The sequence below is a fragment of the Mustela erminea genome, chromosome 4, assembly GCF_009829155.1.
Source record: "Mustela erminea isolate mMusErm1 chromosome 4, mMusErm1.Pri, whole genome shotgun sequence".
Classification (NCBI taxonomy): domain Eukaryota; kingdom Metazoa; phylum Chordata; class Mammalia; order Carnivora; family Mustelidae; genus Mustela; species Mustela erminea.
Genome location: NC_045617.1, coordinates 104691622 through 104714049, shown reverse-complemented (window position 1 = coordinate 104714049; position 22428 = coordinate 104691622). Strand labels below are relative to the sequence as shown.

Below are 22428 nucleotides of genomic sequence, written 5' to 3'. Positions count from 1 at the left end.
AGCATATTTTTCAACCTTTTCAAATTCACTGTTTAGGTACAATTTCAATACACAAGAAAAATCTCTTGCCCATTTTATATTAAGAAAATATTTTAATCCTCTTTATTCTTCAAAGATGAAGCCTAACTTTTCCCTAGAAGATTTTCCAACTAAGTTCTTCTACAACACCAGGGAACTCTATTTTTACATCCCTTTTTCATAATTATACATTCCTCAGTATACCTCTGGGTAAATGTGACATGGCTAGCTATTAGGTAAAAATTAGCTATTAGGCATAAGTTTAAAAAATACATCACCTTAACATTTGGTCTTCATGACTGTATTTGGTCAGTGTCTCAAAAGGGAAAAAGAGCACAATCAAAGGTAATGATTAACAGATGTTCATTGAAGAGGGCATTTACACAGTATGGTCAGTGTTAAGGGAAACAAGGAACAATGAGATGTCCAGGGACAGTAATAATGAGGAGCCTTACTACTCCTGAGTCCAAAAGGCCAAGGAAAGAGAGAGAGAGACTTTGAGTTGTGGAAGATGGTTGCCAGACAAGAGCTGTGTCCTGTGATAGAGGAACATAGCGCCAAATGAATGTGCAGCTAGGAGGGAGCCCAGAAAATACACGCTCTGGTTTCTCTGGCCTGTTCTCCAGTTATTTCAGTTGTCTCTCATTGGCCAAATCCAATCAGAAACCGAAAGGAAAGAACACGGAGACCTCAGGTTCCAGACTTCCACAGAGAATCTCAGGGCACAGACCAGGACAAAGAAAAATTTTTAGGGTATCTGAATGGACAAATGGAGACTATCCAGAACAATAGTTAATATACAACATTTCAGTCCAGTTTGTTATCATAAAATATAACCACAAACATGAGGTCACTGCTTGAGTTTCATCACATATTTGTTTGAGGAAAACAGTATCTCTGATGCTGCCTATTTGGCTCATTTAAACATCTGTAAAAATCTATAGGTTTTCTCTTCATTAATCCTCATGGTTATAGAGACCATTTTCTTCAATCCTTGTGCCTAATATAATAACTGCCCTTGATATGTTCTTTGATGTTATTCCATCAAAACTTTGATTCCATCAAAGGGTATATAATAGGTTTGGCTTAAGAATGAAATAAGATAATGGATATAAGACATTTAGCATGGTTATTGGCACATCACGAATAATCAGTAAATATTGATTAACATGTTTTTGGCTTTTCTTGAGGAATGCTACAGTCAACCGCATTATAAAACATGTCTCTGAAGGTATTGCTGCATGGAGTTGAGAATCTTTCTGTGTAGTGCCATAAAAAGTTAATTTCACATGTTTTTATGTATTTTATAGTACTTGTAAATCTATTTATTGTAAATATATGCTTTTTTCATATTAGGAATATTACAAATTTTAACATCATCTTTCAATTAGCTTTGGCCACAAGAAAGCTCATTGTCGAACATGCTAGATCAGAAAACTTTTGGTGTCTCTGTGGTTGGCACATCTATAGGCACTAATTTTTAACCTATTTTGTAGTGTTTCGTACAGCATTTTATGGTATGATTTTATTTGTAAAAGTTCCTTTGTAAAATTAAAGGAGATTTTTGAACATATCAATGAATACACTTTCCTGAGACTCAGGTTTTAGTTATGTGCAGACTTCAGAAGATGTCTGTCTTGCTTCCATCCATCTTAGTATAAGCATTAGAAATACATTTAATACTTACCAAATTGGAAAGATCCTCAACTATTGTAGCTATTTTTCTAAATTTATGCATGCAACATTAAATTTTTCTTAGAACTTTCTGCAGTGACAAATATTAAGAGACAATTTAAAATTTTTGAATTCTTGATAACTGTTAATACATGAGTCCAGGCTGTATTTGATAAGACTAAATATGTAATAGCTGCCAACAAGATTTCTAACTTGTATTCTGGTGATTGTTAGTTAAAATAAAGCATCCTTTTTTAATGATCATATCTTACAAGAATGGTTAATAGGACAGGATATCAAAGAAAAATCATTTTTCATTTAAAATGTGATATTAAAAAAGCCATAGCATACTAAAAAACATGGTGAAATAGATATCCTCATACAGAGAAATCCAAGACCTAAATTCACAGTGGACAGACAGTTATGGATCATGGTGAATAATTGTTTCTGCTTAGTTCATGGTGCAAAGCAATTGTTTTTAAATATGCTGCACAGAATTTAAGGGTAGACTTTGCCACAATGATTATCATCCTTTTGCAAGTTAGTGGGGAATGAAGTTTGCCTATGGAGAAGTAAGATATTAATGGGAAAGATTTTGAGAAGACATCAGTTAAAAATATAGCTGACTTCTTCTCTATGAGCAAGTCTCCCAACAATGACATACAAAAATGTTCCCTTTTAGTAGCAAATGCAAAAAATATTGATTTTCTCTAAAGCATGTCATTTGCCATTTTGCTTCAAAGCACTTTAAAACCTTTTAACACCACGGAAGTAGAAACTAGGGTACATTAAGTGTACTTTCTGTGGTGTAATTTTCTTCAGAATATTAGATCTTATGTATAGAATAATTATTACATTTCATGCACACTTTCATGAATTTAGTAAATTTTTCTTTCAATTCCTGTCATGACTTCTGTGGTATAAATAATCACAAAGAAGTTGTCCTATTTCCCTTCTTCTGATAAAGAGTAAATTATAAATTAAAAGTATTTGCTTTTAAAAGTCAGATCATTAGCGATTTCATCTTTATTTTGAGGAAAAGTGTTAAAACTTCTGTAGGTACCAGAGATGAAGTCATATTTGACGGTTTTAAAGCTTGATAATTTAAATAATCAAACCTGCTTTACATAAATGATAACATAAGTATATTTTAAATCTCTGATAAATCTGTGCACCTCTGATAAATATGTTAAGAACCTCCATAATATATAAGCTTTTATAAATATAAATATTTATTTATATTTTACTCCCCAAATATGTTTATTTTATACTGTTGTTCATTACTTATATGTTACTTTATGATATTGGTCATAAGATTCTAAATCTATCACTTGGAATTCCCGTTACAGCTGTATTATGTTCATAAAATATGCCAAGGTGTTATGTGGTCATAATGAATTACAAAACTGCTGAAGACTACTTTAGGTGATTTTGCAAAAAGGTGTCATGCAAATATTCTTAGCAGCATTTATGAAGTCACTTTGCTGAAGACAACTAAAAATGGCATTGTAATTATGTTATATAGGTATCTTCAAATGTGTGTAAGATGTATTTTTCCTCATGTTTTAGACATTTAGAAAGATAAATGTCGTATTTCTTAATTTTTTTAATGAGGGAGACACCGTGCCTGTTGATGTACATTTGTTATGTATTCGATTTGTGCACCAAGCTCATATTGCTTTATGACCTTTCTCTTACTAGACTGTCACATATTCATTCGTCAATGCATTCCTTCTGTCAGTTAATTAATAGAGCACCTACTCTGTGTTGAGCTGCCAAGTGTCAAGGTCGTTAATTAGGACAGTAAGTCAGAAGGTAACATTTATATTTTTATTCACTTATTATGACAGTGCAATCAAGGGGCCAAAAATGGTGCCAGCCACTTTTCTTCACAGAATAACACTGTGGGAAGATTAAGTGGATGCAATACAGATAATGTTGCGTTCACACGAAGGAGCCCCAACAAAGACTCCTGACTTTTTGTGGATGCGGAGGCCTGGGTAGGGAGTGAGGAAGATGGAGAAAGGCCAGAAGTGGAAACTACTGAATCAAAACTGGGAAAATACTCATTGAAGACCCCAGAAAAGTAATTCTTTGTCAAGATGCCTGGGACTAGAAATGCAGGTGTGTGTGGAGGAGCATGACTGGCCGGGTGGGCCTTAGTCCTTGACTGCAACTTCTTCCAATAAACTGCAATTCAGTAGCTGTGCACCAGCTCTGGTGTGGGAATGGCAGCTTCTCGATCGACATGAAACCTGCCAGGAGAAGACTTGTACTTGCCCATGGTCAGGCCTCAAAGATCATACATAAGATTTTGACCCGGAGCTAGACTTCTTGCTATGTGATGTGCACTAATAAGAATAAAAGGACATACTTGCCCTTCAGAAAATGAAATTTTGTCAGATATAACATTTTTTTTAAAACCAAAAATGCATTCTTTGGTAATAAATTCTATAACTGATACAAGATGTCCCACAAGACCTTGATGTAAATCTTCACTTGCTTATTTATTTATTTGTTCACTCAGCAAGTACTATTAAACACCTCCTTTATTTTAGTCACCCTGTCAGGCCCTGGAGATGCTACTGAACATAATAGACTTGCTGTCTGGACATACACCATTAAGTTTCTGTTATTTACAGAATTACGTTAAGATCCTTTAATCTAAAGCATTTGAATCTCTTAATTGTATGACCCCAAACTAATTCTCTACTGAAAGGACTTCTAAATGAACACCTGGCGTAAAACCCTTCCCCCCACTTCACCACAACCAACACAACCTATTGATCGTTTAATACAAATTAGTGATTCGTTTCATGTGCCTTGACTTCCTAGAACCTTTCATGAACATCTCCTTAACTCCCAACTTCACCATCTGGCAACATCTCTCCATCTTCACGCAACTCTTGTTATTCCTTATCATAATGTGTATTGTATTAATTATTCCTTCATCTTCTTACTGTATAGAATCCTAGATCTGTTGAGATTAGACTGTTTCTGCCTTTTGGAATCTTGTTACAGCATGTTTGTCAGTGCTGTGTGTATACTAAGAACACAATATGTATCAGTGTAATTTAATTCAGTCTAGTTTTTTAGCAGATAAAGAACACTCATTTAACCAAAAAGTTAGTTTGCAGTACATGAGGGCTAACAAATATAGGGGGTTTAGATGAACATAGATATTCTAAATTAATTTCATTAATAAAACATATTGAGATGTGGGACAGGAACCATGCACACATGGACTATGTACACACAGAAATGAGAACTAAAGTAAACAATAACAACAAAAAAGTCCACATACAAAACTGATCAAAGATAAAGAAAAATCTCTCATTGCTCTGAAAAGAGAGAAATTAGTTATTGCTAGGCCACTGATATGGTGTTATGTGTAAGTCAGAGCATGCGTATAGCCTTCTGGGTCTGGAAACTGAACGCAGGGGCTCTATTACCTACAGAAAGGCAATAGATTACCTTAATCAAGTCTTTCTTAATATTCCCATTGGCCGATCTGGAATTGTATAAAGCATAAATTGCATAAATCCTGGGACAAGAAGAGTTACCAGCTAGGAAGTTAGGATCAGAAAAATCATACCATTCAGGCAAGAAAGATTTTAATCCTTATAGGAGTTAGGGTGGAGGAAAATCCACCTATATGAAATTGAAACCCCAATCCTGTGCTAAAAAAGTTGAGATCTCGATATATATTCATATGGTACATGAACCATAAGCCATTAACATCATCATAAAATGTAAATATTTATAAATATTTGTATAGTATAGTATAAAAATGTCTGACTCTCACTTTCTCTCAGTGTCTCTCTCCCTGCCATTTTTTCTCTCTTACACACACACACAAGCTCATTTTAAATGATTACAGGAAGAAAATAATGTAATCAAAATAATAATTTAAAATAAGTATGGAGGGGCACCTGGGTGGCTCAGTCGTTAAGCAGCCGTCTTCCTCTCAGGTCATAATCTCAGGGTCCTGGGATCGAGCCCCGCATCTGGCTCTCCTCTCAGTCTGTGGTGAATCTGCTTCTCCCTCTCCCTGTGTGATCTCTCTTGCTTTCTCTCTCTCAAAGAAGTAAATTTAAAAATTAAAAAAAAAAAAAAAAGAACCTTTAGCTTGGACAGGGTCCATTGGCTTAAAAGAATCAAGTCCAAGCAGAAGAATCATTGAGTTTAATATATTGTGTTCTGCTTCTGGTATAAGAAGTTTCCTTTCAAATATATAGTTCCTTTTACATTTTCTAATACAACTTAGTGGGTATGAAGAAGGACTTGAAATTTGAATTTCCTGTTTTCTCTTCTAACAGATCCATGTCTGTTTCACAGTTGAGGATTTCAGAAAAGCAGGTAGGAATACTACCTATAGTCAGTTGAAAAGTAACCTGAGGAGTCTGCTTAAATGACCCAATCTTTTAACCTGTGTTCATCAGATTAATGCTATTTATGTGAGCTAATCAAATTAACTTTCTTCTTAGTCTACTGCTGAATTAGTATCTACCCTTAGGGAATTAAGACATATCCTTCTAGAATGATTAGGACTTTCCATATTATATACAGGAAAATACGAAACAATACAACAGTTGTTTTTTTAAAATATTCTATTTATTTATTTGACACAGTGAGAGAGGGAACACAAGCAGGTTGGGTGGAAGAGGGAGAAGCAGGAAGGGAGCCCGATGCGGGGCTCAATTCCAGGACCTTGGGATCATGATCGGAGCAGAAGGCATACACTTAACGACTCTACCCAGGTGCCCCCGGTAGTTGATTTTTTTTTCTTACCTTGAAATTATAAATTTATTTAAATTTCTTAATGATCAAAGAATTATATTTTTAAGTCTGCAAAAACTGTAAGAAAGTTACAGCAAATTTTTTTGAGCAAAAATTTTACCATTTTTAAAAAAATTTTTAAATTTTTTTAAATTTTTTATAAACATATATTTTTATCTCCAGGGGTACAGGTCTGTGAATCACTAGGTTTACACACTTCACAGCACTCACCATAGCACATACCCTCCCCAATGTCCATAACCCCACCCCTCTTCTGCTAACCCCCCTCCCCCCAGCAACCCTCAGTTTGTTTTGTGAGATTAAGAGTCACTTATGGTTTGTCTCCCTCCCAATCCCATCTTGTTTCATTTATTCTTCTCCTACCCCCTTAACCCTCCATGTTGTGTCTCCACTTCCTCATATCAGGGAGATCATATGATAGTTGTCATGAAGGACCTCAATGTGAGATAGGAATCCATCAAAATCCTTGAGGAGAACACAGGCAGCAACCTCTTTGACCTCAGCCGCAGCAACATCTTCCTAGGGACATCGCCAAAGGCAAGGGAAGCAAGGGCAAAAATGAACTATTGGGATTTCATCAAGATCAAAAGCTTTTGCACAGCAAAGGAAACAGTTAACAAAACCAAAAGACAACTGACAGAATGGGAGAAGATATTTGCAAATGACATATCAGATAAAGGACTAGTGTCCAGAATCTATAAAGAACTTAGCAAACTCAACACCCAGAGAACAAATAATCCAATCAAGAAATGGGCAGAAAACATGAACAGACATTTCTGCAAAGAAGACATCCAGATGGCCAACAGACACGTGAAAAAGTGCTCCATATCACTCGGCATCAGGGAAATACAAATCAAAACCACCACAAGAGATATCACCTCACACCAGTCAGAATGGCTAAAATTAACAAGTCAGGAAATGACAGATGCTGGCAAGGATGCGGAGAAAGGGGAACCCTCCTACACTGTTGGTGGGAATGCAAGCTGGTGCAACCACTCTGGAAAACAGCATGGGGGGTCCTCAAAATGTTGAAAATAGAGCTACCCTACGACCCAGCAATTGCACTACTGGGTATTTACCCTAAAGATACAAACGTAGTGATCCAAAGGGGCACATGTACCCGAATGTTTATAGCAGCAATGTCCACAATAGCCAAACTATGGAAAGAACCTAGATGTCCATCAACAGATGAATGGATAAAGAAGAAGTGGTATATATACACAATGGACTACTATGCAGCCATCAAAAGAAATGAAATCTTGCCATTTGCAACAATACCGGGATAGTTGATTTTTAAGCAGCTGGAGCCTTGAGAAAACTAGATAACATCTAGGAAGCAGAAAAGCAATTAGCTGTTTTAAGCTGGAAATAAATATATGCCTCTTTGTTTGTTTGTCTGTTTGTTTTAAAGATTTTATTTTTAACTAATCTCCACACCCAACATGGGGTTTGAATTTACAAACCGGAGGTCAAGATGCACATATTCTACCAAGTGAGGCAGCCAGGTGCCCCTAAATGTGTATTGAGAATGTAGGTCACTGGGGTCAAAGAACTTTGTTTCATGTGCTTCGCTATCTCCAGTGTCTTGAACAGTGGCTGGCACATAGGAAATACTCTATAACCAGTTCTCGAAAGATTATGTCCTTATCAAGCATAAGCTCATATATTGATTTCATGACATGGTATAGAGAGGAACAAGTCCTATAAAGAACAAACATCTGTAGTTTAGACATATAAACACAGCTTACAAGAGATTTACATGACATTTAAATAAGAGATTTGCTTTAGAAATTCAGGATTCTATGTGATAGCATCATTTTGGCTTATTTAAGATTTTTAAAAAATTCTAAAGTATAAGAATATGGCTGACATAAAGTGTTAGTTTCGTGATTATTCAAAAAAGCCAAAGAACTATCTTCTAAGTAAAAGCAGCAGATTAAAAAAAAAAAAAAAAGTTATCTTCCTACATGTCACTATACTGAGTAAATAATCATCTACCTTTACAAATGACTATATGATCTTATCCTGTAGTACTCTAGAAACTTTTATTCAGACAGTCATACGTGCTGAGCAAGTTAGTGTTTGGGTTTGAACTGTGGATATAATTCAAATTAGGGCTGTTTGGTAATGATACTTTTCACTTAATGATGGTGATTTAAATGTATCTTTCCAAATCAAAATAACTTGAATTTGGAGAATGATGCCCTAGAGTTGTATAAATATGACAAAGACATGGATCAGGAAACATTTAAGGATGGTCCACACAGGATGAAAAACATTTAAAACACGACCAAAGGCTCTTTAGTTGTCTGTGAAAGGAGAATATGATTTACACACATAAATGCTGAAACATAGTGAAGAATTATTTATAGCAGAACAAATGGGACATGAATTGTATATGTGTTTAAAATTATTAAATTATTTACATTACTAAAATTATTAAAATTTAAAATTGTTAAATTATTTATGTTACTAAAATTCACATCTAATCATTTTTATCAGCATATTCTCAAGTTTCTTTGCTGTGTCTATAAAACATGGACTATCCTGTAAAATGGTAAAATGTTGGGTGATTTTTAACCTAAACCATGTTATTTGGATACTTTCAGAGACCAATATTGATTAAGCACAAATTATACCAAATCACCACATTTTAAGGGACTCACATTTTTTACTTGTTATAAATCTTCTCTAACTATGTATGCTTCCTTCAAATTCATATACTTCCCTCTAAAGAAAGTGATCCCCAGTGGGATTTTGGGATCTTGTGGCAAGCAAGAGAAATTGCTCCTTACATTTGTGGTAAGCCTTTTTATTTAAACTGTTCTAGTTCATGTATGTGTTGGCATTTACTATTGTATTTTGAAATGTATAAATTCTGAGATAAAATCTACTGGTAATGATTGGCATTTTAACACAGAATCAAAATTCTTCCTAATTGCCCAATCCAATGAATGGTTTGTTTTTCTCAAAGTCTGGGCTACCTCCGTCTATAACCTCTGCTAAAATGATCGCTTCCTCATTTCTCCATCTCTTGACTTACTCCTTCCATTCCTCACATCTCAGTCAGCAAGATGCCTTGAGAGTAAAAGCAGGTCATGCCACAGTTCACTTCCCCCATCCTCCACCCATTGCAAGTTTAGACGGTTCAAAATACCTTTCACTGCTTTTACCTCAGACCAAAATTCTCAACAGCATCATGAGTACCTAAATATTTTTTCCGCGTTTGTCTCCCTTCCAGCTGCATTTCTTACACTTCCAAAGGGAATTTCTTGCTATTTATCAAACTTGTCATGCTCTTGGGGTTTCCTCATTTGTCATTCTTTCTGCCCGCAAAGTCTCCATCAGAACTCTCTCACCTTCCGTCCCTGCCCCAGCTCCCCATACATCCCATCTCTGTTTCAATGCTAGGGCCCAGGAAGAGTTTTCTAATGACTCCAGTTTCACATTTCCATGGAATCCTAAACTTCTCCTAGCACGATTCTTGGTGTATAATTGTCATTTGATATGTATTTGGGGATTAAGCAATTTATTTTTTAAAAATCTAGCTTTCTTTTGTTTTTTCCGAAACTCGTCCTTTGTCGGTCTTCCTTCTTTTCTCTTCTAAATATAAGTGCTCCTCAGACTTCTCTTCTGGGCTTTTTTTTTTTTTTTTCCCCTTAACCTTCTCCCTTAGTAATTTCTTGACTCTAAGTAGCACTTCTATGTAGAAAATTGCTGGAGCTGTATTTTCATATGTGTCTCTCGGTGTCTATATATGCGTGGCTACTAGATTTCTCCATTTGGAGGGCATCTGAAATAGAATATACGACAAATTTCCCTCTAAAACTTTTGCTTCTGTCTTCCACAGTTTTATTAATGATACAATATATTTTCAACCCTCTGGATGTATACTATATTTTGATTACTAATTCACGTTCCTTTCTTCATATTCCCCCAGCTGAATAATTTTCCAGGTCTTAATGTGGATACCACCCAGTCTCTCTTTCACTTCCTCTCCGCTTCTATCTTTGTGACCACCATTTTACTTTATGTTCCACTATCATTTATCAAGGTTACACCAACTTCCAATGGGCTCCTTCATCTTTAGTTTTTCCCCACTCCACTACATCTTTCCCAATCTTCCCTGTTGAGCTTTTTTATGTCCCTGTCTTCTTTCCATGCCCAGCTTCTTCCTCCCTGTTCAAGATTCAGCAAAAACATCAAACTTCCTGAATTTCCCAATATGGAAACAATTTCTTCTTCCTTTGAATTCTTGTAACACTTAATATACTTCTGTTATGGCATTTGCCAGTTTCTTTTAAAAAGTTTTACAGCTGGGAGGCCTGAGTGGCTCAGTAGTTTAAGCTCCAGTCATGACCTATGATCCTGGGATTGAGTCCGGCTTCGGGCTCCTTGCTCAGTGAGGAGCCTGCTTCTCTTTCTGCCTCTGCCTGCCACTCTGCCTGCTTGTGCGGTCTCTCTCTCTCACAAATAAATAAATAAAATCATTAAAAATATATATATATATATATATATATGAAAAATAAAAAGTATAACAGTTTATGTACATTCCCTTTTCCCCATATAAGTTTCCTGAGGAAGTACTTATATCTGGGGTTCACTTTGTATCCCCCATACATTTCACAAGTTCTATGTGCTAACAATGTGTTTAGTAAGTAAATGAATTGATTTCTTCCTGATTTTACATAAATATGTATTTGAATGGCATTTAGTTTATGACAACATATTGATATTACAGTTAATAGTTAATTCTAAAACACTCTCTCCCCACCACTGTTTTCTTGAATACTCATCATTGTCTGTTTTGTTAAATTGAAAGTGGTCTTCTTTGATAGAGTTCTCTGTAAATTCCAAATGGCATTATTTAATTCTACAGACATAGCTTGATATTTTTATGGTTGAATAAAGCTCTGTTCCCTTGTTCACCACTGTCCTTTGATGATTGCTGAAATGAGTACCTGAAGTGTTGTCTCTTCCTGTCTGTTTATACAGGAAGAATATTTTTTGATCTGCAACTGTGGTCTCTCCCTGTGCAATCTGCCCAAATTTGTTTAACTTTATTTTAATGGCAACAAACACAAGAGTAGAATACTAAAGAATGACTTAATACTGAATTCCCAAACGCAGAACAGCAAGCAGCTCTATGAATTCCTACTGATTAAGAAGGGGATTCGTACTCAAGTCAGGAATAGGATGGAGATGAAAATAGTACTCAAATGCAAACATAAAGAGATGTGAGGACAAGAGTAATTTGAGGATCAAGAAACGAGGGAGTTCAGACCCAGTTGTGGCATATGAAAGTAGAAAAATATGCAGGGACTAGTCGTTCAGAGATTCCTCTCAAGTGGCCCTGGTGATCGGCCCTGCCCTTTCATCTTCACAAAGCAGATGTAATCTTAGTGCCCACAAAAAGAGAACTAAGGCTAGGTGAATTGCCCATTCTATTTAAGAAACAGAGCTGCTGGAATTAGTTTACAAACATTTCATTAGAAAAATAACGTTTTTTTTTTAAAGATTTTATGTATTTATTTGACAGAGAGAAATCACAAGTAGATGGAGAGGCAGGCAGAGAGAGAGAGAGGGAAGCAGGCTCCCTGCTGAGCAGAGAGCCCCATGCGGGACTTGATCCCAGGACCCTGAGATCATGCATGACCTGAGCCGAAAGCAGTGGCTTAACCCACTGAGCCACCCAGGCACCCCACGTTTGTTTTTTTTTTAAAAACAAGATTTATTTCATGCAAGTACTGATGAAGTATTATTAATCATGAAGAAACACATTAATAGAGAGGAAAGGATATAAAGGAAGACTGTAGCTTCTGGTGTATTCTATACTTAGAGGATGAGTTGATAAACTTTGAAATAAATATGCCCAATATTATTGAAGTTTATTTTCACCTAATTTTAAGCTGTTCTTGGGTTTACTCTGTTAAAAATGTCCCTGGGAAACCTGGATGGCTCAGTCGGTTAAGAGTCTGCCTTTGGCTCCGGTCATGATCCCAAGGTCCTGGAATCGATCCCACGTCGGGCTCCCTGGTGAGCAGGGAGCCTGCTTCTCCCTCTACTCTCCACTTGTGCTCTCTCTCTCTCTTACCATCTCTGTCCCTCTCAAATAAATAAATAAAATCTTTTTTTAAAAAGTCCCTAAAATAGGGGCGCCTGGGTGGCTCAGTGGGTTAAAGCCACTGCCTTCGGCTCGGGTCATGATCCCAGGGTCCTGGGATCGAGCCCCAAGTCAGGCTCCCTGCTCAGCAGGGAGCCTGCTTCCTCCTCTCTCTCTGCCTACTTGTGATCTCTGCCTGTCAAATAAATAAATAAAATCTTTAAAAAAAAAATGTCCCTAAAATATTTTTCTTAAAATGTCCCCAGTTTTATGAAAAGCACTTGCTTTGCCACAAATTATATTTTATAAGTTTACAAATCCAAATCCATTGAAATGTTTTCTGTTGGTTGATATTACTTGACATAATTTTAACATTTCCTTTTAGAAAAAAATTAAAAATCTGATTAAAATTGCTCAAAAGGTTTTTTGAGTTTAAAAGTTATTGCAAAACAACTGTTCAGCGACTTAGCATAAATGAATTTGACATACACAAATATAATTTTCTTAAAACACATGTGGATAAAATACCTACAAACTATTTGAAGATATTTAACATACTGAAAACACAGCTGTGTTCACTCTGTTAAGCCTTAAGAATCTTAGAGGTTCCCAAGTTACTAAATTATTTTAAAGACACTGTTGTATAGTATTTGAGTTATTTTCTGTGTTTAAGAGAGATTTTGTTTAAGGAAAAGGTTAGAACTAACTGTTTTCAATGAACTGATAATTCACCTGTCATGATTATGTCACTTGACTTTGGTTGAAGGTGGACTGAATATTGGATGAAAGCAGAGAGGGAAAAAATGTCTTATTAGAACAACTTTTTTATTGGCTATTTTCAGAATTTATGTTAAAATACATTTCCAAAAACTAAGCACAATATAAAAAATATGTACCAGCTTCATTATTACATCTTATGTTTTAAAATCTCAAAAAGAAGTGCTCTCCACTCTTTGGATGGAAGTACCTGCCTTTACAGTAGAGGCGGCCATGTGAGCAAGGGTTTGTAAACATTTCTTCTCTCCACCACACTTATTGTGACATCATCCATGTAGAGGACTTAGTGCCCAGCACACAGTGAGCCTTTGAAAAATGTTAATTGTAACAAGTAATCGCACCCAATAATCATAAAAATCACAGTATATATAATAACTACAAAAATAAAAGTATTAATAGAGAAATAAAAGAATGAGGGTTACTCACTATTTCAGTATAGGTGTCAGATACTCTTACAATTTGCTGAAAAAAATATCTAATAATAGCAACACACTTTATAAAACTGAAGTATAATTAACATACAGTGTTATATTAGTTATAGTTTTACAACATAATGATTCAACAATTCCATACATTATTCAGTGTTCATCAGGATGAAGGTAGTTACCATCTGTCACTTGAGAAAGTTATGACAATATTATTGACTATATTCCTTAAGTGGTACTTCTCATCTTTATGTCTTTTTTTTTTTTTTTTAAACAACTGGGAGCTTGTACTTCTTAAGCCCATTCATTACCCCTGACCTTCCTCACCTCCTCTCTGGCAGCCACCAGTCTGCTCTCTGTATTTAAGGGTCTGTTAATTTGTTTTCTTGCAACCCAGTCACACTTGGGTTGCTTCCGTATCTTCACTATTATAAATAATATCTTTCAAATTGTTGATTTTGCTTTCTTTGAACAGCCCACATTTATTGAGCAATATTGTCATGTATTACTATCTTTATTCTCCCCATTTACAGATAAGAAACTAAGGAACAGTTAAGTAATTGAGCCAAATTTACATAGCTAGTGAATTTCCAAGCCCATGTAATCTGGCTTCAGAGCCATGCTATTAAGCATTATGCTCTACTTACTAACTGATGTTCGGGCATTTTACTTATCCAAATAATAATCAGGGGAAAAAAAAGTTTTCTGAGTCATTCCTCGTACTTTGTTCCAAATGCAGATATTGGGGAAGTAATAAAATAATATAAGCAAACTTAAAGTATGGTAAATAAATACTTATTTGCAAAAGCAAATGGTGATTGTATATTTACAAATTTTAGAAAAACATTAGAAGGACTTCATGCTTAAAATGCCATGTAATTAATGTTACTCATAAAATATACTTTCCATCACTTTAAGTTAAATCTCTCATTATACAACACCTTCATTCTGTTGGATGTATGTGTTCTACTTCAAAAGGTAGAGTTTGTGAAAGAATTAAAAGGGATATCTCCCTTACAGTTTCAGAATTGGCTTCAAATTGGTCATTGGTTAGAAATGAAGCTACTGTACTGAAATAGAAGTGTTGGGAAATGTGTCACAATAATCAAGGTAAGAACAGAAACTTCTCAAGAGTATGGCCCACGTATGTATTTTGTCAATAACCTGTCCTCTGCCAGGAAGGCATGACATGTTATGTCTTCCTTTCAGTCATAAGCATTCCCAATGGAGACATCACTTTGAGTGCTTTGTATTTTTCCATTTGATGTTTTACTACTACCAGTAAAGAGGCAAAAAGGTTCTGTAACAGAGTATTGAAGAGTTCAGTCAAATTTGTTTAACTGGGGGCACCTGGTGGCCCAGTGGGTTAAAGCCTCTGCCTTCGGCCCAGGTCACATCCCAGGATCCTGGGATGGAGCCTGCTTCTTCCTCTCTCTCTCTGCCTGCCTCTCTGTCTACTTGTGATCTATCAAATAAATAAATAAAATCTTAAAAAAATTTATTTAACTGGAATTGATCTGATTTTTTAAGTTATATAATATTAATACATTCGAAGACTGTAATTTTCAAGTAGAGCATAAAACAAAATAAAATGGGGACTCATGAACTCCTAAGTTAAAGTCTCAAATATTACCTGTTACTTTGACAGCACCTGTATGTTTCCCTTTCATCTTTCCTATCCATTCCCAGAGGTTACCAAGACCTTGAATTTTTGTGTTTATTATTACACCTGTTATTTGAGGACTAGATTAACTACCTAAGCATTTATTCATAAATAAAAACATTAATTTTGCTTATCGGGTTTTATAAAAATAGTGTCATATGTTTAGAGCTTGAATTTTTCACTAACATTTTATTTCTAGGATTTAATAATAGAATTTCATGTAGTTATGGGCAATTTATGTTCACTGCTGTAAATATTCCACTATCAATATGTCACAGTTTACTTAATGATTTGTACCATCGTGGTTTTGGGAGGAAAATAAGATCTACTCTCTATATAATATTATAATCTATAATTTAGAACTAGCATGATGTTGGAAGAGATGAGGGATGGGACCTTAGGAAAACTGCCACCCATAGGCAGTGAACACTTGAGCCTGAAGCTTGCCAGAACTTAGAACCGGAAGCTTAGAGAGATCTGTGGGGCTCCTGTCTCCACACAGTGGGAGCCCATGTAGAGGTCTGTAAAACTGCGATGCTGAGCACCATGATTTGCCGAGAATAATGGACTCCAATTCATGTTAACCTTCTGTATCTCATGCAAATTCCTGTTATTGACGAAATCCACAAAAGGAAGCATATGGGGGAGAGGATCGAGGAAACACAGACGTGACGTATTGTTGTGGGGTTAAGTTCACCCCATATCAAGCATACCATTCTTGAACTGATGGCTTTTCCCCAATTATTTTTACTCCTACAAGCTTTGAGACTTAACATTCTTGTACATGTGCTAAGACTTCTCCACAGAATATAGTAGGAATGGAATTGCTGAGACACCGGTTAAATACATTTACAGATGTATAAGACAATGCCAAAATGGTTGTATCTTTTACATTCTTATAAGAGTCTTTGTGGCTCCACATTCTGACCCATGTTTGGTTTCTGACTTCTTCATTTCTACCATCACAGTGTGTATAAAATGATGTCTCATTGTCATCTTAATTTTAAGTTCTAATGAGGTTGAAGTCTTCATGTATTTTTCTTTTACAATTCTTTCTTCAATAACATTCATGATTTTATCTTTTATCTATTAAGGTGTCTGTCTTTTCCTTACTGCTTATACTTGTTTTTGTAACCTAATACTTTATTGGTAACATGTACTGTAAATAGTTATCAAATTTGTGACTTATGTTTTCCTCTGCTTTGTGGTATATTTTATTTTAATAAGCACATATTTTTAATTTTAATCAAAATTTTATTTTATAGTTAGCATATGTTTATGTCTTGTTTTAGAACTCTTAGGCATTATTTCCCTATATTTTTCTGTTAGAAATTCTAAAATTTTGCCTGTCACTCTCAATCTATAATCCATCTATATTTCTTTATTTTTTTTATTATGGTGTAGGAAGCAATTTCATTATTCTTATTATGAATAGCCAATCATGCTCTGTATTAGATAGTCCCTTCTTGGCTTAGTATATTAGATTCCTATTATTTCTTTAATAGTTAGCACAACAACTCAGTGGCTTAAAACAGATTTGTTATTTTATAGTTATGTAGGTCAGAAGTCTAAAATGGTTCTCATGGGCTGAAATTCAGGTGTCACTAAGGCTGCATTCCTTCTGGAGGCTTTGAGGGAGAATCTGTTCCTTAACTCTTACAGCCTGGAGAAGCTACCCTTAATCTTTGTTCACGCTCCCTTCCATCTTCAAAGCCAGCACTTGCATCACTCTAACCTCTGACTTTGTGGCCTTCTTCTTTAATTTATAAGGACATTGGGCACACCTGGATAATCCAGGATAATCTCTTCATCTCAAGATTCCTAATTTTGTCACAGTTGCAAAGTCCCTTTTGTAGGAGAACGTATTTACAGATCCTGGCTATTAGGGCATGGGCATCTTTAAGGGGACTTTAGTTAGTGATCTGTACTGCCCCTGTATCATATATCATTTAACATAAATAAGAGTCTGTTTCTGGATTCTGGATTCCATTGCTCTATTTTCTATCTGTGTTCCAGGACTATACATAATCATACTAACATAATTAATGATAGTGATTCTTTAAAATGACTCCTTGCATGTGATAGACATAGTCCTTGCTCTTCTGCTTCTAAATGTTTTGGCTGTTTTTGGACTTCGACCTTTTCATACAAACTGTACAACTAATTGGTAAGTTAATCCAAATCCTATTGTGATTTTTATTAGAACTGTATAGAACCTATAGATATTGAAAATACTAGAAAATGAGACTTACTGTCCATGAATATAATCTGTCTCTCAATCTATTTATGTCCATTTGACAGCTTTATGAATATTTTTATACATTCTCTAAAGGTTTTAATTATAAACAATTAAATATATTCTTAGAAAATCTTAGTTATTTTATAATGATGCCATAAATGGTCTCTCTCTATTTTTTAAATTACTAATTATACGTTGCTCATGTACAAAAACACAATTGATTTTTTTATATTGATTTTGTATAAAACACCTTGCTAAGCTCTTTCACTGATTCTAATGACTTTTCTGAAATTACTTTGAGCTTTTTAATGTATATAAATTATATAAACCTTGACTGGTATTTTGTTTCTTACTTTCTGACCCTTATAACATTTATCTTATTAGGTGACTTAAATCTTCAGTAGGGAATAAAACAAGAATGTGCACCTTTACCTTTTTTTTGGTATTATTTTACTATGAAATACGCAATTCTTATTGGGTTTTAATAGAAAGCTTCTATTGGGTTAAGAAAGTTTCCTTCATTCTTCAGATGATGTGAGTTTTATAATGATTGAAATTGAATTTCATAAAATTATTTTTCTTTTGAAATAAAATGTTAGCCTTCTTTCTGTCCAAATAAAATACTCACCTCGTTTTCTCCATTGTTAGTAGGTTAGTTACAATTAGGGGTTATAAATCTTAACCTACCCATGTAACTGTGATAAACATGACTCAATCATTATATATTTTTTGTATAAACAGCAGGCCTTGATTGTGCTGCTATTTTGTGAAGTGGGTTTTGTTTCATGAGTGGATTTGCTCTTTAAATTTTATTTTCTGGTTTGCTTTTACTATCAAGGTTATATTAGCCTGCTAACTGAGTAGAGGGATATTTCCCCATATCTTTCTCTGACTAGACTGCTCTTAGCTCACAACCTCAGGAATTTCCTGGGTGAATTTCAGACCTAGCCCCCATAAACAGAGGGCAAGAACAAACTGAGGAAAGAGGCAGGCCACTCCAGATTGATGGCTGAAAGGCTTAAAAGCAAGGGAACTTACAGAGGAGTCTCGTTTTGGGCAGCTGCAAAATGAGTAGATCTCAGGACCTGCCCACCAGTACCTTAAGAGATTATATAAGGACCTTAATGAGGTTCAATCATATACACAATCCAGACGGTTCCATAACACATCACTCTTTCTCAAGGCTGTGTCATTGAAGTGGATCCCACTGTGGGATCAGTGGGCAGAACATAAATTCCAAGGAAAAGCCAGGGGGTAAAGAGCCTCTGGTTGCCAAAATCAAGGTGGTGGGGTCAATCGGCAATCACATCTTCTCGGTGACTCCTCCCAACATCTGCCTAGATTGGAATGATACATTTCCTAAAGGTCTGTGATATTTCTTTGTACGACTACCTGGGATTAGTATTTACTTGTAGGACATTTCATTATGATATTATTTTTAAAATATTTATATGTTTTCATCCTTCTGATTTTTTAATTGAAGTGCAATTTACATACTGTGAAATGTACAGGTTTTAGTTCATGATTTGAGGAGTTTTGACAAAAATTTACCTATACTTTCAGCAAATTAGAGAACAATTCTAACATCCTAGTTGATTCCTTCATGCCACTTTCCAGCCAGTCCAGTCCTGGCCTTCTATTTTCCACAGGCGGCCACTCTTAGGAATTCTAACAGCATATATTATTTTGGCCTCTAGAATTTTGTAACAGTGGAATCTAACATGATACATTTTTTTGTATCTGGCATCTTTCACTCAACATAATTGTGAGATACATCCATGCTGTTATGTTAATCAATGACTAATTCTTTCAATTTATGTATAAACGTATTTATTTTTTCCCCTTGGATGGGCATTGGTTTATTTCTAGTTTAATGGTTATTGTGAGTAAAGACATTCTTGTATAAGTCATTTTGTGAACATATGCTTTTATATCCCTTAGTTAAATACCCAAATAGAATTTCTGGGTCACAGTGGAGCTCAATGTTTAACTTTATAAATAATTGTCAATCTTTCCAAGACAGTTACTTTATTTTATTTTTTTATTTAAAGATTTTATTTATTTATTTGACAGACAGAGATCACAAGTAGGCAGAGGCAGGCAGAGAGAAAGAAGGGGAGCAGGCTCCCCGCTGAGTGGAGAGCCTGATGTGGGGCTCTATCCCAGGACAGCGGGATCATGACCTGAGCTGAAGGCAGAGGTTTTAACCCACTGAGCCACCCAGGCACCCCCAGTTATATTGTTTTAAATTGTTAATAGTGGCTGCTGTATTAGTTCCACATCCTCATCATTTGGTCTTTTTTGTTTTGTTTTGTTTTAGTAATATACTGACTTGATAGAGTTTTTTATAGATATAGATACTAATCATTTAGAAAAAATTTAATTCCAATTAGTTAACATACAGTGTTATATTTAAGATACTAATCATTTTTTGGATGTATGCGTGGGGAGTATATTCTCTCAGTCTGTGGCTTATCTATTTAATTTCTTAATGGTTTTTGGATCAGCAAAAGTTTTAGTGAATGCTGTTTGCTTACTATTAAGTAAATCTTCTCAGTTTAAAATTTGCAAAGGCATTCTTGTATGCTTTCTAACTAGCATTCTTAACATTTTGTTTTTATGTTCAGATCTTTGATAGATCTCAAGATAAAGTTTGCCTAAATGTGAGGTAGGACAGAAAAGGTTTTTTAGTGTTTGTTTTGTTTTGGGCTTTTGTTTGTTGCATATAAATTTCCAATTGTTCTAGATTCATTTACTAAAAAGATTTGCATTTCAGATTTTATTACTTATGCACTTTTGTTGAAAATCAATTTACCTTCTCAGTGTATAGTCTTTCTGACCTTTATAATATTCCATTTATCTATTTGTCTATAGGTAAGTAATCTACACTTCAGTACAAAATTAAATAAATGTCGTGACAGCAGACTTCCTTGAATTTATCCTAGATTTAGAGGAAAAGCAATTAGTCTTCAACCATTCAGTATGGTGTATTTCTTACTACAGGACTATAGATTTAAAATATGTATATAGAAAAACTCTGATTTAGAAGGCAGCAACTTAATTTTATTTATCTTTGTTTTTCATTTACCCAACACAGCTTTTGGTGCATTCTATAAGCCCTTTGTATTTTTTAAATTAATCAGTGAATGATTATCCAAGATGTTTGTTGTGGTAATGTTCCATTCAGTAGCTGACAATATACTCTCATAACTGCTCTTATTTCACCTGTTTTTAACCATGTTTCAGGATGAATGAACAAACTGAAAAACCTCCCAGAATTTCTCATTTAGAGAAGCTGTTTTGTATTACGTGGTATCAGTAGTGTTTTGAAGTTTTCCGTATATGGGATCGCATCTTTTGTTGTATATGCGATCACATCTTTTATTTGCTGATCCTTAGAACAACTCTTTTACATAGAGAATGTAAGATTGAAGAATAATTGAATCGCTTTATGCCTAATCATGAAATTTGGGATAGAATGTTACAGGCACTGATAATACTTAATAAAAATGAATATTAACTTTTATTTTAAAAATCTATTTAAGGTACACCTGGGTGGCTCAGTCAACCGACTGTCTCCTTTGGCTCAGGTCATTATCCTAGAGTCCTGGGATCTAGTACCACATCGGGCTGCCTGCTCACTGGGGAGTCTCCTTCTGTCTCTCACTCAATCTCTCTTGCAAAAATAAATAAATGAAATCTTTTAAAAATCTATTTAAAATTAACCTTTGCAATTTTGGAGGTGCATAGTCTAACATAATTGGTGTGTGTGTGTGTGTGTGTGCGTGTCTGTGTGTTTTCAGAAATCTGGAGAGAAAAAGCCTTTAGCAATTTTGTAAACCATAGTTCTCCCTGATTTCTCTCTTACCAGTGATTTATTTATTTGATTATGTAAGTAACATATATGACATGTTCAACATATTATTGATCTTGGCAATCCTATAGGAAGAGCCCTCCTTTTTTAAAATGGATCCTAGATTAGAGGTCTGAAATAGTTTCATGCTTGTGTCTGTTGTGTGAATGGCATAACTCTCTTCTGCATGGTAAAGTTTGAAAAGCCCATTACCCATCATTTATTTTGGGTGAAAATTATTACTTTTTCCCACTCTAAAACAATATTCTATTGATTTTGTTTCCTAGTTCAATTTTGTGGGGAAATTGCTCGGACCACGAGGCAACTCCTTGAAGAGACTACAGGAAGAAACAGGTGCTAAAATGTCTATCCTGGGCAAAGGATCAATGAGAGATAAAGCAAAGGTACTGAACTTTGATTTTGATTTTTAACACATACAGAAGGTTACCTGTAACAGTCAGGGTCAAATTTACAAGCACATCTGCACTGTTCTCCCATTGTTTCCCACGATTTTCACCTTCTGGGGCCACCTTGTTGCACTCTCAGTCAATTCCTCTATTTTCATAAAAATCAATTACCCTTCTTTTTTTCCCCCCCTACCCCAGAACATGTAATTTTGTATCTTTATTCTCTTTAGTCCTTTGTGTAGGTTGTTGACAACTCTCCTTACTTTTTCTGTGTCCTCTGTAGAATATTTCTATATGTCTATGCTCATTTTCTTTAATTCCCTGTCTGCATCCCTTTTCTCTCTTCAACTATGTCACCTAATCACATCCATTGTATCATTCTCTCTTTTTATCTCTATGCTCCATTTCACTCTGACTTCCTACCCAAAGCAATTTCAAATACTTATCTGCAAATCTAAGAGAATTCCAC

General features: G+C 35.1%; 1 protein-coding gene across 11 annotated transcripts in view; it reads left to right on the top strand.

The window, feature by feature from the left end:
* KHDRBS2 (KH RNA binding domain containing, signal transduction associated 2) overlaps nucleotides 1-22428 on the top strand; it is a 601759-nt gene that overhangs the window by 195918 nt on the left and 383413 nt on the right. For all 11 annotated transcript variants that reach the window (XM_032340352.1, XM_032340351.1, XM_032340350.1 and 8 more), the window contains exon 3: nucleotides 21840-21956. In XM_032340352.1, coding sequence (XP_032196243.1) covers nucleotides 21840-21956 — 117 coding nt within the window. The remainder of the gene's footprint in view (nucleotides 1-21839; nucleotides 21957-22428) is intronic.